This window comes from Coturnix japonica, chromosome 34, assembly GCF_054131305.1.
Source record: "Coturnix japonica strain WE chromosome 34, WE-NBRP24, whole genome shotgun sequence".
NCBI lineage: Eukaryota > Metazoa > Chordata > Aves > Galliformes > Phasianidae > Coturnix > Coturnix japonica.
This window is the reverse complement of record NC_140696.1, coordinates 3,855,783-3,870,801: the sequence shown is the minus strand read 5'-3', so window position 1 is coordinate 3,870,801 and position 15,019 is coordinate 3,855,783. Positions and strand designations below refer to the sequence as shown.

The 15,019-nt window shown below is 48.9% G+C and overlaps 1 protein-coding gene across 6 annotated transcripts in view; it reads right to left on the bottom strand.

Annotated features, from left to right (window-relative positions):
* Positions 1 to 15,019, bottom strand: part of GRIK4 (glutamate ionotropic receptor kainate type subunit 4) — a 105,006-nt gene that overhangs the window by 40,983 nt on the left and 49,004 nt on the right. For all 6 annotated transcript variants that reach the window (XR_014938251.1, XM_015884046.3, XM_085526111.1 and 3 more), the window contains exons 3-6: positions 12,792 to 12,956; positions 7,727 to 7,824; positions 5,027 to 5,192; positions 2,057 to 2,235 (exon numbers count right to left, since the gene is read on the bottom strand). Coding sequence is in view for 2 of the 6 variants with exons in the window: in XM_015884046.3 (XP_015739532.2) it covers positions 2,057 to 2,235; positions 5,027 to 5,192; positions 7,727 to 7,824; positions 12,792 to 12,956 (608 nt within the window). In the remaining 4 variants the exon portion in view is untranslated. The remainder of the gene's footprint in view (positions 1 to 2,056; positions 2,236 to 5,026; positions 5,193 to 7,726; positions 7,825 to 12,791; positions 12,957 to 15,019) is intronic.

Below are 15,019 nucleotides of genomic sequence, written 5' to 3'. Positions count from 1 at the left end.
GTCATCTCAGTGGTGGCTTCCCAACAGGCATCAGCCAGATTCGGACCCCAGTCTTGAGAATTAACTAATGTGGATGAAACCTAACAGCTCTGACAGTTCTCTAGAGTTTAACCAGGGCCGTGATGACCACAAAAATAAGAGGGTAAAAGTGGATGGGGATACAGAGAGAAGGATGATTTTTCTGTGGGATGATCTCTTCTAGAGACCACAGACCAGTTACTGAAGTTACTTTCCAAAATTCAATACTAGATCAGTATTTGGTTGGTGGAACAGATGCTCAGCATTAATCTGCAAATCCTTCTGAAAGCCTATGTCTCACTGCCAAGCACAGCTGGTCTCAATTCTGCTCCGGGACCTTGGCAAGGCAGTTTTCCGATCATCCCAACCACCTGGAGGTATTGGAGGCAGTGAGGGACCAATGGTGGCCTTGGCTACACACTGTCTCCCTGTCCCTTGTGCAGGTGCCAAAGTGGAATCAGCAAAGCCATTTGGCCAAAAGAGCACCATGACTATACAGCAGGTTTTCAAGCAGCTTCCCAGACCACTGCCTCATCTCCGAACCCACACACAACAAAACGTGGCACTCACGCTCCTCCATTCTCCCTTCCTGGGGACAGCGTTCATGTCAGCTCTCACCCTGACCTACTTTGAAGTCAAAGCCTTTGATTTCAAGGGCAGAAAATCAAAGCAAGCAACAAAGCATCTCCTGCGAGCACCGCTCCCATTGCTCACAGCCACACGACATGCCTGCTGCCAGGTGGGCAGTGGGACAGGTTGGTAATAGAGGAAGCAACCATGTGTCTCCGCACCATATGCAGGGAGGGAGACATGAGAAATTGCCGTTTCTCTCGCTGTCCAAAAGGTCTGACATAACACTCTCAAACTGATGACATGTTTCTCTTGCTTTCGGTGACCTCTGGGCAGGATGCACCGACTCACCATGACCTCATCCCCATCAAGAAAACATTTTTCAGCCTCCCCAGATGCAAGAGGCAGCTGCATCAGAAGCTCATTATTTATTACCTCCCACTCATACAATCCTCTGGCCGGGAAGACTACATTACATTTTACTGAAGTGCTGAAAAATCACAGCAATCTCTGACATCTCTATCAGTGGAAGGAGAATACTCAAGCACGGAGGAGCTGCAGGTCTGCAGGAAGTCACTATAGCAACAGGCAGAGGACAGCCTGTGGCTGCCAAGCTGCATGCTCCTACTGACATGGGCACTTAGAAAAACCCCAAAGGTATAGAGGAAGAAAACAGCTCCCAAAACAAAAAGGCAGGAAGGGAGCCCCAAAAATACCCCAAAAGCACCTATTTAGAAATGCAAAATTGCAAGAAGAAAAAACCTTCAGGAGGGGGAAAAATAACACAAACAGCTCTAGTGGTTTCTGCTGGCTGTCATCAGGGATAAATGTGAAACAGTGATGAAAGTCCCCAATAACATAGCCAGGACTTCATATATAACGCTGCAACAGCAGCCAAGGGGAGACCCCGCTGCCTGGATCCTGCTTTAATTCAATGTACTCCTTGTTCCTTCCAGGACGTGGGAAACTACACCCAACTTTAGGCTCCATCTGGAGCCACTTGCTCAGTTCTGAAGTAGGCTATCAAAACAAACGCTAAAAACTGCAGCGAGAGACCATTTAAAAATAAACACGATTAAAATAAAATCTCGGTTAATAAGACAATAAAAATGGAAGTGAAAAGTTAGGAATGGACTAAGAAAAAAATAATAAAATGCAATTATTGCACCAATTGAGGGATTTCAGAGGGCTCAGCAGCCCCCCACAGCAAAGAGATTGCAGCAGGGGCCACAGGCATGCATTACCAATCACATCAGCTCACAGCAATTAAACCTTTGCTTCTGTAGGTCCTGAAAAGAACAAGCAAATTATCTTCCCTAGAAACTCCACCAGTGGCAATTCCCCTCTCAGCAGAGAGCACTTCCAGTCAATTGTGGTGCTCCATCATCACATAACACCTGAGTTTGCATGTTCATGCACTCTTCACATTGCACGTTGCCCAGTGGAAGCAGCATTTGTAGGCACCCACCTTCTGTAGGATGGTGTGGGACATGGAGGCGTTGGCGTGGACAATGATGGTGGCTGTTTTGTCATCTCTGATCTCTTTGAGGAGAGGCGTAGGATCCCGGCTGTCATCCAACATCCGGACTGAGAGCGTGTCCTTGGAAATAAGGAACTGCCGAAGCAACTTCTCTAGGTTTAAAAGGCCTTCGTATCACAAAAAAACAAACAAAAAGAAGAAACCAAAACAAATAGACACCTTGATGTTTTACATCTGGTTCAAGAAGCAACTCTTCACGCCCTGCAGCTCTGGTAATGCAGCAGGTTGACCCTGGGAGCACTGTAGGATGAGGTCAGGCCTCCCTAGGCCTCTATAGACATGGCCTCCCTTTCTCCCCCACTGCTGGCTGAGGCTTCTCCTGGTCAGGTCTCCTTCCAGGCTCCTTTGGTATCTAACAAGAGCTCCTGCTGCGGCTTTTCTTATTGAAGGAAGAGTATTTGAGAGATTCTGTCTCTTCTAGGTAGCTGCTGGTTTTCCTCAGGAAATAACCTCCTCTGCCAACTTTGATTGACCAGAGACCGTGAGATTTAATCACTAGCAAAACACAGGCAGCACACATGGTCATACAGTGCAAAGGAAGGAGGGAAGCTGGGGTGAAGGAGGCTGGAAGAGCAGATCTGGGAGCAGAACACAGACCTGGCTGATGTGGGGTCAGAACCAGACCGGGCCTTTAGTGCCACGTAGGATGGAGCCAGGAGAAAGCACACAGAGTGATGCGATTAGCCCTGCTTCCAGGGACTGCCAGAGCCTCACAAAGGGAACAAAGCAGTGTTAAAAGGTAAAGATCTGAGATGAGCAGCCTCCCCTTCACAGCAAGAGGCTGCCAGCAAGCTGTGCATTGAACTCCTCACATGCATTTACCTCTTGCATTTTCCCCTACTCCAGTAGGAACTCAGTGACTGCACAACAGCAGCAGCCCAGACCTCACCTGAGTACTGCTCAGTGTGCTGGTTTCAAGTGCATCAGTGAATTTGATTCTTTGATTCGTTTTCCATCTCTCTCCACACTATGAGGATCAGCCAGGTCGCTGTAATAGCAGCCTGGTGGACACTTTGCTTGCAGCTTGTCCCTGCAAGATGTGCTGCCACAGAGGGCAGGAACTGGGCAGACCCAGTAACAAATCTGCCTTTGCACCACAGGCTTGTCTGTTCACAGCTCTGCTTGTGGGCTTTGTGCTGCTGCAATCCTTGACCCTTGTGGTCAGTTCCTATTTCTTCCCTCTGGTAGTCAGGCCTTACAGAGCTGCTCTTATGATGACCACCCACACCAGTATTGGTTGCCTTTTCTGGTCGAGGATTCTGTAGAATCCCACAAACCTTCCAGGCTGGGACCTCAGAGCAATTCACAAACAAGCTTATTATTCCCCACCACAGGGAAACTGAGTCACACAATCTTATTCCAGTCATCACTATGTTCCACTTACACTGGCCTAACTCCATTGACTTTGAGGTCACATTTTCCTTCCACCAGAAGAAATGATAATCAGCCCACAGAGGAAGGATGCAACTTCTTCCATTGACAGCACGAGCATGACGGGATAGGACCCAGGAGTCCCATCACACAGCCCTGTACTTAAACCAAAACAGCTACGACTTTCCCTCCTGGGATCTAAATAATAACATCCTTCAAAACAAGATTTCCTCACTGATGAGCAGACAGCTCATATGCTCCCCTTATTAGCCTCCAGGGAACCTTCTGAAAGCCCTGAGTGCCTCCTGTTAGTTGTCTAAAGTGCTGTGCTTAGGAGCACTGCTTGCCTTAAGGGAAAACGAGGGCTTGTGCTCCTACACAAAGCTGAATCATGCCCTTCTTGCACTCTGGAACAGCCAGAGCATGGTGTGCCTAAGTCCTAGCTGAATGCAATGTAAGAGACTATTTGCATTATTTTAATTGCATAATTTTGGGTCAGGTCCTCCGCTAGGGCAGATCTGAGCATGCCCGCTGAAGGCAATTGAATGACTTACAAACACTCAAGATGTCATCTCCCCAGGGCATGTAAAGCACAAGGAAAAAGCAAACACCATGTTATTCCTTCTGACTGTGCGGGAGTCTGCCACAGCAGAGCGTCACTGGCACAGCTGTGGGGTGAGGTTTGCCCAAGTGTGTTCAGGAAGGATGCTGCCATTCCTACAATGCTCAGCCCACCACCAGACACTGCAGAGCTCTCTCCCATGTCCCAAAGCTCTCTCTGGACCCATGTGCCTCCATAAAGCCTCTCTTCTAGGCTGGTTTGGATGCTTATCTGGCTGCAGGAGAGCAAAAGAAAGGCAGTTTGGGGTACTACACATCAGCTTCCTGCCTGCATGCTGCCTTACAAGAGCTGCCTTACATGCTTCAAGCACTAGGATGCACAGCCCCCTCCTGCCATGTGAGGAGAGTTATGTCGAGCTGAATATGGGCTCACTGAGGTGAACACTCCAGCATCCAGATGCACAATTACCAGCAGATGTATGGCTGTAGTGCCCAAGAGGGTGTGCATTGTAGTGACTATTAATCAAGTCCTGCTTTTAGGCCACCAACTGCACGTGGGTTTGGGAGAGATATATTTCAAAAAGTGATGCTTGCCTAAAATAATCTCCAGAAACAAGCTTAAGCCTATATTTTTTTTTCCCCCTTCCATTTCCAAAACCCATCTGTGCAAGCAAAACACTCTTCAGATTGTCAAACAGAAGGCAGATGAGCCTCTTTCCCATCCCCATTCCTCCTCCAACAAATGGTTCTGTGGGGCACCAAGGTGGGATGACAGCCCTGCAGGGCTGCATTGCTTTGGATGCTATGCCCAAAGAGGTTCCATGTTACAAACCCAAAGTAGCAGAGCCCCCAGCTGTCATACACTAATTTCCCTACTCTTTCTGAGTATGTACACTGAGCATGTAGAGGGAAACAAAAAGGGAACCAGGAACAGAAGGGCCACTACCCATCCTGGGAAGGACTTACATTCAGCTTTTGCACAGATGAGGCAGGCAGTGGTGCAGTTAAAGAAGTTGAGGATTCCTGCCACGGCCACACTGATGTCGGTGTTGCTGGGATGGAGGTTGAGGGTGGTGAAGCGCTGGAGCTGCAGCTTCAGGAACTCTTCTGGTGCCACCCTGAAGTGAGGAACCTAAGTAGGGGAAGAGGAAGAAGGAACCAGAATTAAGAGAATAGAAATAAAACCAAGTAAATTTACCACAAAGGACATGCAGAAAGGGAAATATCCCAATAAAACTGCAGAAGCGTCACTGAAGAGAGGAGAGGAGGGTGGGATCTGTGCAATAGCAGAGGGAAATAATTATCACAGCAACAAGAAGCTGCGGGAAGGAGTAGATCAGGAAAAGTCTTGCTGAGCCACTCAGAGAAAGGCAATGGGGTTTGTGATTACAGCACAGGAAACCATTCTGGATGAGTTCAATGTAATTAGTCTGGGTACTAATTGTAGTCAGGCCCACCCTTCATTTTGGGCTCGCTGCCTGGGTGGATATGGAAGATGCTGTCAGGCAGTTGTACAGCCCGTGCTGCTCTGTGCTGGATGCAGCGCTACCCATCCACCTCCGCCTGCAGTCCCCATGTGCCGCCAGGTAATTAGGAAAGATGAAGGGAGGAACAAGATGACCCCACTCTGGTAAGGCTCAGGAGAGAGAGGAACAGCTGTGGCAGCCAGAAGCTTTGGGCTTTTTTGATCAGCAGAGAGGCAACAGGTGGTCATACAGCACACAAGCTCCAGTGGAGCCATGGCCCTGAGCTGTAATAACGTTTATCATTAATAAAGCAGAGCAGGAGCACAATGCTGCCTGCCCCGAGCCCCTCTGCAACCCTGCAACGCAGGAACCTGGGCACCAGGGTTCAGCCAAACGACGACGGGTAATGGTGTTTTCCATTTGCAGAGTGAATTATTTGGAAGAAACTGAAGATAGAAAGGGAAACATCTGCTTCTGTTTCATTAGAGGACTGTCAAGTCCTGTTTTCTTCCATTATTAGCACTTCCAGAAACTATCATCCCTTGCCTCCGACCTCTCTCCTCTTGGGAAAGGCCATTAGTATGTTGTGATCGCTGCTGTACCAACAGCATAAGCTGTTCGGTTAGCGACAGGAAAGTTAAAGAGTAATAAGCTGCCCTCTGCCTTGACTTCACCCTGCAGCCCTCATCCCAGGCTCTGCTGCAGGGAGAGGGGGCAGCCTGTAAGCAAATTCCCATAAGCAGAGCAGAAAGAGCAGCTCCAACACCAGCCTGCTGATCACTCCTGGGAGCCAGATGGAGCCTGGGGTTTGCAGCAACAGCCACTAACAAAGATGCAGCCACCACCTCTGCAACCACCTCGTGCTCAGCCACGAGCCACCTCTCTTTCCCCAGGGCTCTGCCCCCTGTGCAGGAAGAAATGAAATCTGGAAGGAAAGGCTCTGGAAGGGCAATGCAGGAGATGCAATGCAGGTGTTCCAGGTGAGCACCAGGCCAGGCACCCTCCAGCAGGTGCACCAGCAGCACAACCAGGATGCTCTTTCCATCACCTGGCAGAGATCTGGAAGCTCAGTGTCTCTGGCTGTTTGCTATATTGCATTTAACACAACGGCACCAAGTGATGCTCCTGTGATATAAATCATAGGGAGTTGCTGCAGGTTTACATCACTAGGAGGGCAGCTGGGATCAAGCTCAAGAATCAAACACCTTAGAAGTGTACTAGCACTCACCTTTCATTTCTGAACAAGAGACTTAGATCAGAGACTCAGTTTGAATGTGAATGTTAGGGGAAAAACACTTGCAATCTGTTACTGCAGAGCTGCCTTTACCTGGAATGGAGCACATGTCTGGGACGTTTAACTGCAGGAAGCACTACAAAATACACTCCAGAGACTCATCGTGCTGTAGCCCTGAGCACCAGCTCTCACAGACCTCCTCTATCTCTTCAACACTTCTGATTCTCATGGAACAAAGGACAGCACTCATTTGCGAATGCAAGTTATTTCCAGCACTCAGTTCAGGCACTCCCCTCGCTTGGAGGCTCCAGAGAGCATTCACTGAGTAGCTCAGATGTTATCTGGCTTTAAAGGGATGAACTATGAGAAGGGAACTCAATTTCTTCTCCCGTGAGCAGAGCTGGATCAGTGTAAGACAGTTCAAGGCTTATAAAATACTAAATCAGGCACGTAGTCTGGACACAGCTACAAATGGCTTGCATCGGTGCGGCAGCAGCAGAGAGGTCTGCAGCCTTCCAAAGGGATTCCAGGGTCTTTGCAGCCCTGTCAGCAGAGACACAGCTCACATTGGTGCTGCACGTGAGGGAAACTGAAGGAAAAGGTGACAGAGATGAAAGCAAGGACAAGGAAGGCAGAAATGAGAGAGGAAATGGAAAGAGGAGAAGCTGCAAGAGTGCGAGCAATAAGGGAAGAGGTGATAAACCAAGCTGTCAGCTCTGATCATTAGGAGGCACAGCAGATCACAGGGAGGACTCTGCAGTAAACAGATGACTCCAGTGAGGTACCTCTGCCAGAGATGTCCTGAAGTACTGCAGGCACATTGCTGCCCCCAGCTAAGGCAGGCAGCATCTCTGCTGCAGGGACATGGGGACAGGGGGCACATGGAGCTGCAGAGGGTTTGGAGAGCATGAAGGAAAGGAGGGGGGTATGGCACTGACCCACCCCACATGGGATGTGCCCACTCACCTCTTTCTCCCCGCAGATATTGCTGATAATGGAGCTGGAGGCCGGGCTGGAGGAAGGTCCCAGGACACCCACTACCCCTTTGGGAAGGATCTGGCACACTGTAAGCACGGAAAGAAGAAATTGCATTAGAATTTGCCCTGTTCCAACAGACAGAGATGCCAGCAGCACCTGCTTCACTTTGCTATATATATATATGCAATATACCTATTCCCTGCCATTCACATGCCCCCAAATCTGTCTGCTCCCTCTGACACCCAGCCTGTGACACCATCCTTCCCCAGCATCTCTGTACCCCATTTCAGCCCCCTCATCCTCATCTCCAGCTCAGAGCAAGAGCCTCTCTCAGAACTTCCCCTTACAATCCAAGGACAACACTAAGCAAAGTTTATGGAAGGCACTAAATGCAGCAGTGACCCAGCTACAAAGCATCACCCAGCAGCAAACAAACTTGTCTGAATTTCTTCCCTCATCTTCTGCAGAGCTCAGTGGTAATAATAAGGAATCACATTACTGTTTTTCATCTCTGGTTTTTTTTTTCCCTAGCAGCAGTTAATCTTCTGGCTCCACGCCACCAAGGTTAACAGAACAATAAAAAGGCCCCGACAAAATGAAGAAGTTAAATCTCTTTCCTCAAGCTTCCCGGGTTAAACCGTAACCTTTCGTCCTTTTAATTCCCTGCACAAATTCAACTGAATGGCATTCCCCCAACTGCCCCAGCTGCAATCACTGCCACCGCATCACCTAGAAATGCAGCTTCAGATTGCTTGGCAGCACATTTTCCTATGAAAGCTAAAGCAATGTCTCTATAAGCTGAGATTTTGAAGACACTGCTTTCTTCTGCATTGCACTTTTGGGGTGACACGCTGGACAAGATTTTGTGGTGGCTGTAGAAATTTAGTGAGGTTCAACAGCTGGGAAAAAGCAGCTGGGATACTTGAAACTAAGACATGTGTTTTGTAGGCAAGGGAATTTATCACCAGGACTGCTGCACTACAGAACAGAGCAGGTTTTCTGTCAACTTCAGGGCTCTAAATCAAGGCTGGATGTGAGATGAGAGCTCATCATGTGCTCAGGATTTTCTGAACCAGTGACCTACGAGGCTGAGCACAGCGCTCAGCAAGAGAACACACGCAGCTGTTACCTGTAGGAGCTCAGATCATTGAGGTGGTGGCATTACATGTCAGAAGTCTTAATGGCCTCATGGCTGGGACACGGAGCCACAAGCTGAGGATTTCATTTGTCCCTCTGGGGACTTCTCATAGAATCATAGAATGGATTGGAAGTGACTCCTAAAGGCTGCCTGGTCCCACTCCCTGCAATTAACAGTGATGCTCACAGCTCCAACAGGTGCTCAGAGCCCCATTCCCTGACTATGGGGTATCCAGGGATGGGGCACCACTGCCCTGACTTCTTGCAAGAAGTGCCAATGACATACAAACACCTTCTCTGGGGTTTTCCTTCCCCCCCACGCTCTCTCCCCCTCTACCATCTCAATCTCCTACAGCACACAGAAAATCTACTTCTGTGGCATCTTCAAAGGAACGCAGCACTCCCTTTTTCTCCCTGTTTAAAATTTTATGGGCACTTAGCCCTCTTCAAGAAGATCCTTTCAGATGAGAGCTGCAGTGACCTGCAAGCCCTGCATGCTGTCTAAGCAACACGCACAGCTCCATTGGGTGCTCTGCAATTCAGTGCTGCTCAACCACAGGTCATTAGGGCCAGAGTCCTGGGGCAGATTTGGTTGTGAGTGTAGGGCAAATTTTGGTGAGTGCTTCTCTTCTCATCTCGCCCATTGAGAACAAAAATCAGGTTAAGTAGCCATGGCAATGGAGTTGCAATGACTGCCAGAAGAAAAAGAGCCCACTGGGCCTTCTGAGGCTGAGGAGTTCAGTGGAATTAAGGGAAATGAATGAAAACAAAGTGGAGATGCCCAAGGCAAAGGTCTCAGCCCTGCTGGGGGAGCTCTTGTAATCCAAACACATTTGCCATTACAAACATCACCCAATGCTGTTAGACTCCCCAGGGACAGCAGGCAGAACCCTGCTGCCATGCTGCACTCAGACACATCCATCCAAGATCCTACCTGGCCTTCATGTATCAAACAGCTCAAAACCCCAGTGAACATTGGGCACCAAGGCGACTTGTTGTGCATGTGAAAGCTGAGTGCCATCCACATGGGTGCACTTCCACACTCGCTTTACTCATTTTTCTTGTGCTTTTCCATGGTCAAAGATGAACAAACCCAAAGATGAAGCCAAATCCTGGCTGTGTGCAGAGCACAGCATCTCCCTCCCTGCACAGATCCAGGGGTTTGCAATGGCACGTAGAGACTTCTGCTTCTAATTGAAAATAAACGAGCAGGGAAGGCGTGCAATTACCTCAACATTTCCGCGATTGCAAAACATATCAGAGGATCATGAATGGCCGGGATGGGTTTCTCATACAAAAAATGCCGACTGCATAAACAGGCAATGCTATGGAGCACCCTTTGTGTGCCCTACAAGCAACCTGACCCACAGCTAGAAGCAGCCTAAAGGTGAAATGCAAAAGGATCACACAAGTGTTGGGATCAGCATCACTGGGTGGACTTGGAAACACCGGTGTGAATACATAGAAACTAAAAACCACCTGGTTGCTCGCTGACTGCTGACCTGCCCCTGAGATCATTGGAAAAGATCACTGAAGATCATCAAGTCCAGCCATGAAGATGTTTGGATGAACAGCAGAATGATGCTTAAAAGATGAATGCTGGCTGTCCTCCCTGGGCACTGAAAGCAATAGGGTGTTTTAGATAAGGACACGTTTAATGAGCTGGTTTGGGTCTCTGTAAAAGGAGTTGAAACGTCAAACACAGACTGAAAGCAAGCTCTGCTTCTAATGGGAAAACAGCTTTCACTACAAACCCGTTTCAAAACAGAGGACTTTACAGATGTCACTTATGGGAACAGTCAGTGTTTGTCTTCATTCACATCTAAAGCTGAAATAGCAAACCATGCATGAATGCGATTAAGACTGACTCATGCTGTACCTGCTGCAGGGAGCGTGATGCTGCAGTCCCTCACAGTGAGATGCACTGAGTCAGTCCAGGGAACAGGGAAGGGAAATGGCTCAGTGCTACGCTAAAAGCCTTTCTCACAGCCCTAATTACACACAGGATCACTGATGCGACGTCATAGCATCGCTCCTGGAGTGGTCAGGAAGGCATGTAGGCTGTGACAGTCAGGGGTGAGCTCAAAAGGTGTGAGCTTAGAGAACAGTATGATTAAACAGCTGTCTAAATGCTGTGCAGCCGTAGCTTAAAACATCTAAACTGCTTTTATTAACATGACGTCTGCTAGCAAACATCAGCAGCGTGTTAAAGCTGTGAGGTCAGATACTGGAGAGCTATGGAAGTCCTGAAATCTCTGCTAAGGGAAGGGACTGTCCTCTACCAGCTGTATAAACCAGGAGTAACTTGTGGCATTCATAGCAGAGTCACACAGAATCCAGACTTTTCTTTCTGTAAGAAACCCTCCAAGATGTTTTTCCCTCTGAAGGAAAAGGCAAATAACGTATTGCAAACCAAAATCAAATCATTTCGCTCCACTTTCTACTCCTGATACTCTTTAATCAAAGGAAAGAAAACAAAGAAAATCAGCCCGAGGTGGAAATTCAAAATGGGAAATTGCCTCTTCCTCGTTTATCCCATTATCTACCTTCTCCCCAAGCACCACACTCACTGCAAACCACCATTTCTTGCAGAATACATCCCCTCAGCAAATGGGTATTCTGCTTGAAAAACACCCCGACAGAGCAATCCCTGAGCGATGGCACAAAGCAATCCGGCTGCTGCTTCCTGCAATCCCTCAGCCAAGATGATAGCAACACCACGACAAGCAAGAAAGGGAAAAGAATGGACTCCTTCAAAGGCACAGCGGGGTACGGCAAAGCTGGCAGCGCTCTGCTTTCCTAGGGGAGTGTTGGGATGGCTTTGGGGGCAAACTGGAGACAGCTTAGGATACACAGACTGTCCCCATCCCTCCTGCAATCCTACAGGTGACCTAGCAGCAAATGGGAAACTGACACAAAGAGATGAGGGATCCCAAAGGATGGAGGTCTGCTTGTTTTAAGCAGTGCTGCATGTGGCGGTTCCATCCCGGCTGCTTCGCAGGCTCTATAAATAGGCTCACAGGTACTTGCTGAAATGCACTTTATTAACCGAACGAGTCTATAAATAATGCAAACACTAATTGAGGAAATGGAAGCGAAGCCTTCCCGGGATGCTCTGCGGGTTACACAGACCTGGAACCAAGAGCTGCAGGGAAACACATCTAAAATCCCCATTATTTAAACGATTCCTTCAGCTTTTCCAAGTAATTGGTAATTAAAAAATACATCACCCTCCTCTGAACTCCACGTCATCTCACAACTGATCCTAAAAGGAAGTGATCATATCCCAAAGCCTTTTCCCCTCTTAAAGAAGCTATTATGGATGCTCGTGGCTTCTGTCACTCCCAGTTGCTCTGTGGGATGGGGCCCATTGAGGATCCTTTACTCATCATTGTGCTGTTAACACATCGGGCATCAACGGGACCACCAACCTCAATGGGATCGCCAGCCTCTATGGGATCACCAGCCTCAGTGACCTGCTTGCACAGGGGGAAGTTGCTGCAACATGGGAGGCAGCTGCTATTCAGAAACAGCCCTTTTCAATCCATGGGACTTCAAACACCACTTGAATATTCCATTTTGTATAAACAAATCCACTGCCAATCAACAGCACTGAGAAAGCCATCATGTTAGCTGACACATGGCGTTCCACAGGGCTTTAAAAATAACTTAATTGCACGGAACTTGCCCAGAGTCTCTTATTTGCACGCCATCAAGGAGCATCACCTCCCGTATCATTGCTTCTGCTTATCGACACACAGATTAAAGAAAATAACTCGTCCCAGGCTGCTGAGCCAAGTAATGCTGCTGGGGGACCTGGATCCAAGCCTCCAACAGAATGATGCTCTGCAGTGCAGGCAGTGTGCAGTGGGTGGCAGAGCCCCATGGGGCAGGAGCAGCCCTGCAGGATACTCACTGGTTTCCGCCGTCTCATACTCGCTGTCTCGCAGCAGCTCAAAGATGTCCACCTCCACCTTAGCCTTCCCCAGGCGTTCAGGTGCACGGTTGATGCGGTTCTTGGCCAGAGTGATGGAGAGCCGCTCCCCCCGGCTGCACTCCATGGGGTCATCCAGGATGGCAGCTGTAGGGGCAGAGCACAGCAATTAGGCTTGGCGGGGCACCCCACATCCCATTACACCCCCACCAACCCTGCACTGCAGCAGCACTGTGCTCCTGCCACATCCTCCCTCCCGCAGCTTCGCCCACCTCCAGCTCTCGCCAGACACGTGGGTGTGAAGTCTGCAGCAGCGCCGTGCTACTCACATTGTGCTGCCCATGCTGCAGCCCTCCCACAGCACAGCACCCAGCTGCACCGCTACAGCTCGCTCACCTGAGTGCTGCTCCCCATCATCCCAGCACACAAACAACATCCCCAAACAGCCTCACTTTATTCACAAGGAAGCGTTGGTACGGTGCCGAAATTGGCTCTCATAGCAGGAGTATTTCGGGAAGCACGTGGGCAGCCGTGGGTGGGAAGGGACAAATATTTTTCAAACAGAAAGCACTCGACTCCTGAACTCAGCTCCTGGGCCCACCCACTGAAAGCTGCGTTAGGCAGAGGGAGATGGAGAGTGGGATTATTTTTGTTCCCGTGACGGAAGGCAAAAAGAGATGGGAGCTGAGCGTAAATCACAGCGCTGCCACTGCCCCCACTGGCACTGCTTTGCCCTATGGGCTGTGCTGGGGGTGTTAGAAAGGCACCCACGGTCACATCCCCCTCCCATCATCACTCCAAAGGGAGTAAATGCCGTTCAGAAGTGCCTGTGCAGGTGAACAAAGCACAGATTAGTGGGGCTCTGGAGGATGTGCAGATGTCTGGGTGAACACTACATAGCACCACCACTATCTGCAAAGCCGAGGCTGTTAATCTTGGTCTCATTAAACAGTGAGAAAGGTTGTGCTTTTCCTCTGAGGCCAGGAGCACGGATGGCCAGATTTCAGATGTTGATACGGTCAGCGACCACTTCTAATTACAAAGACATTGGGCAAGGAAGGTGCCCCAGCAAGCAGCTCGCTTTCCAGGAAAGGGTAAAGCAAAGCACATGTAGTGCCGAGCATCGCAATGCCTCCGGCTGCCAGGAGCTGACCCAGCAGAACGGAGGGGAGCGGCGTCAGCGCTCTCACACTCATTATTCTGCACTTTAGAGGCTCAGAAATCACAACGCCGGACAACGCCTCCAAGAGCGCACTTCAATCACCAGTTTCCAAAGCAAACTAATGCATAGTTAACTGCGTTTTAAAATGGAAAGAGTTGAAACCAAAGCGTTTCAAATCATTTCTTCAGGTCACCTAAGCACAATTGGATCCAAGCTTTGCAGCTTGTGTTGGGAGCAAACCCTACAATGCCACCATGGATGGTAGCACTACTCCAACCCACCGACCCCACGGCAGCACTTGGTCATTTTGGGAGCCTGGTTAGCATTAACTAAATCTTAAACCAATCCCTGGGATGGACTGGGGAATGAGATGGAGCTGATCTTTATGCATTAGACCTCGCAGATGGAAAAGGTCGTTTAAAGTTTGAAAAAGGTTGGTTTTAAAACTTCATGTCTCGGGACGCAGCACATTCTAATAGCGGCATCATTAAGTATGAACGAAAATCTTTACATAAATTCCCTTTCATCTCTTCCTGTCTATTAAATATGGGAAGCGGCATCGAGTACGTCTTTAATCCTGAAAACTTACAGCAAAGTCTTTGAACTTTGTTGGCCTCAAAAATCACTTCTCTGTTCCCCGTCATAATAACATCCCCTAATCTCAACTGCCTGCTCAATGAATGATAGGGAAAATACTGGGAGGAAGAGGGGGGCCATGGGGGGAGCAGAGCGGACGGCGATAGATGCCTGATGAGGGCGGTGGAATCCTACAGGGATGGGGAAGCAGAGCCAGGTGGGGGCAGAAGGGAGAGAGGCACTGAGATCTCCTGGGAAGAGATGGCTGGAGATGTCTTATCCCATGGGATGTTCCAATCCTGATGGATCGACTTCCTTGTTATAGTAACAACCTCTATTCTAGACCACAAACCCAGGTTTTCCTTGCACCTAACCTAGAGGCTATAGACAGAAGAGTTCTGTAGCTCAGGTTTTGAGCACAAGTGACTTCTCAATTATAAACCCCATCAAGCACAGATTTCAAATTAAACAC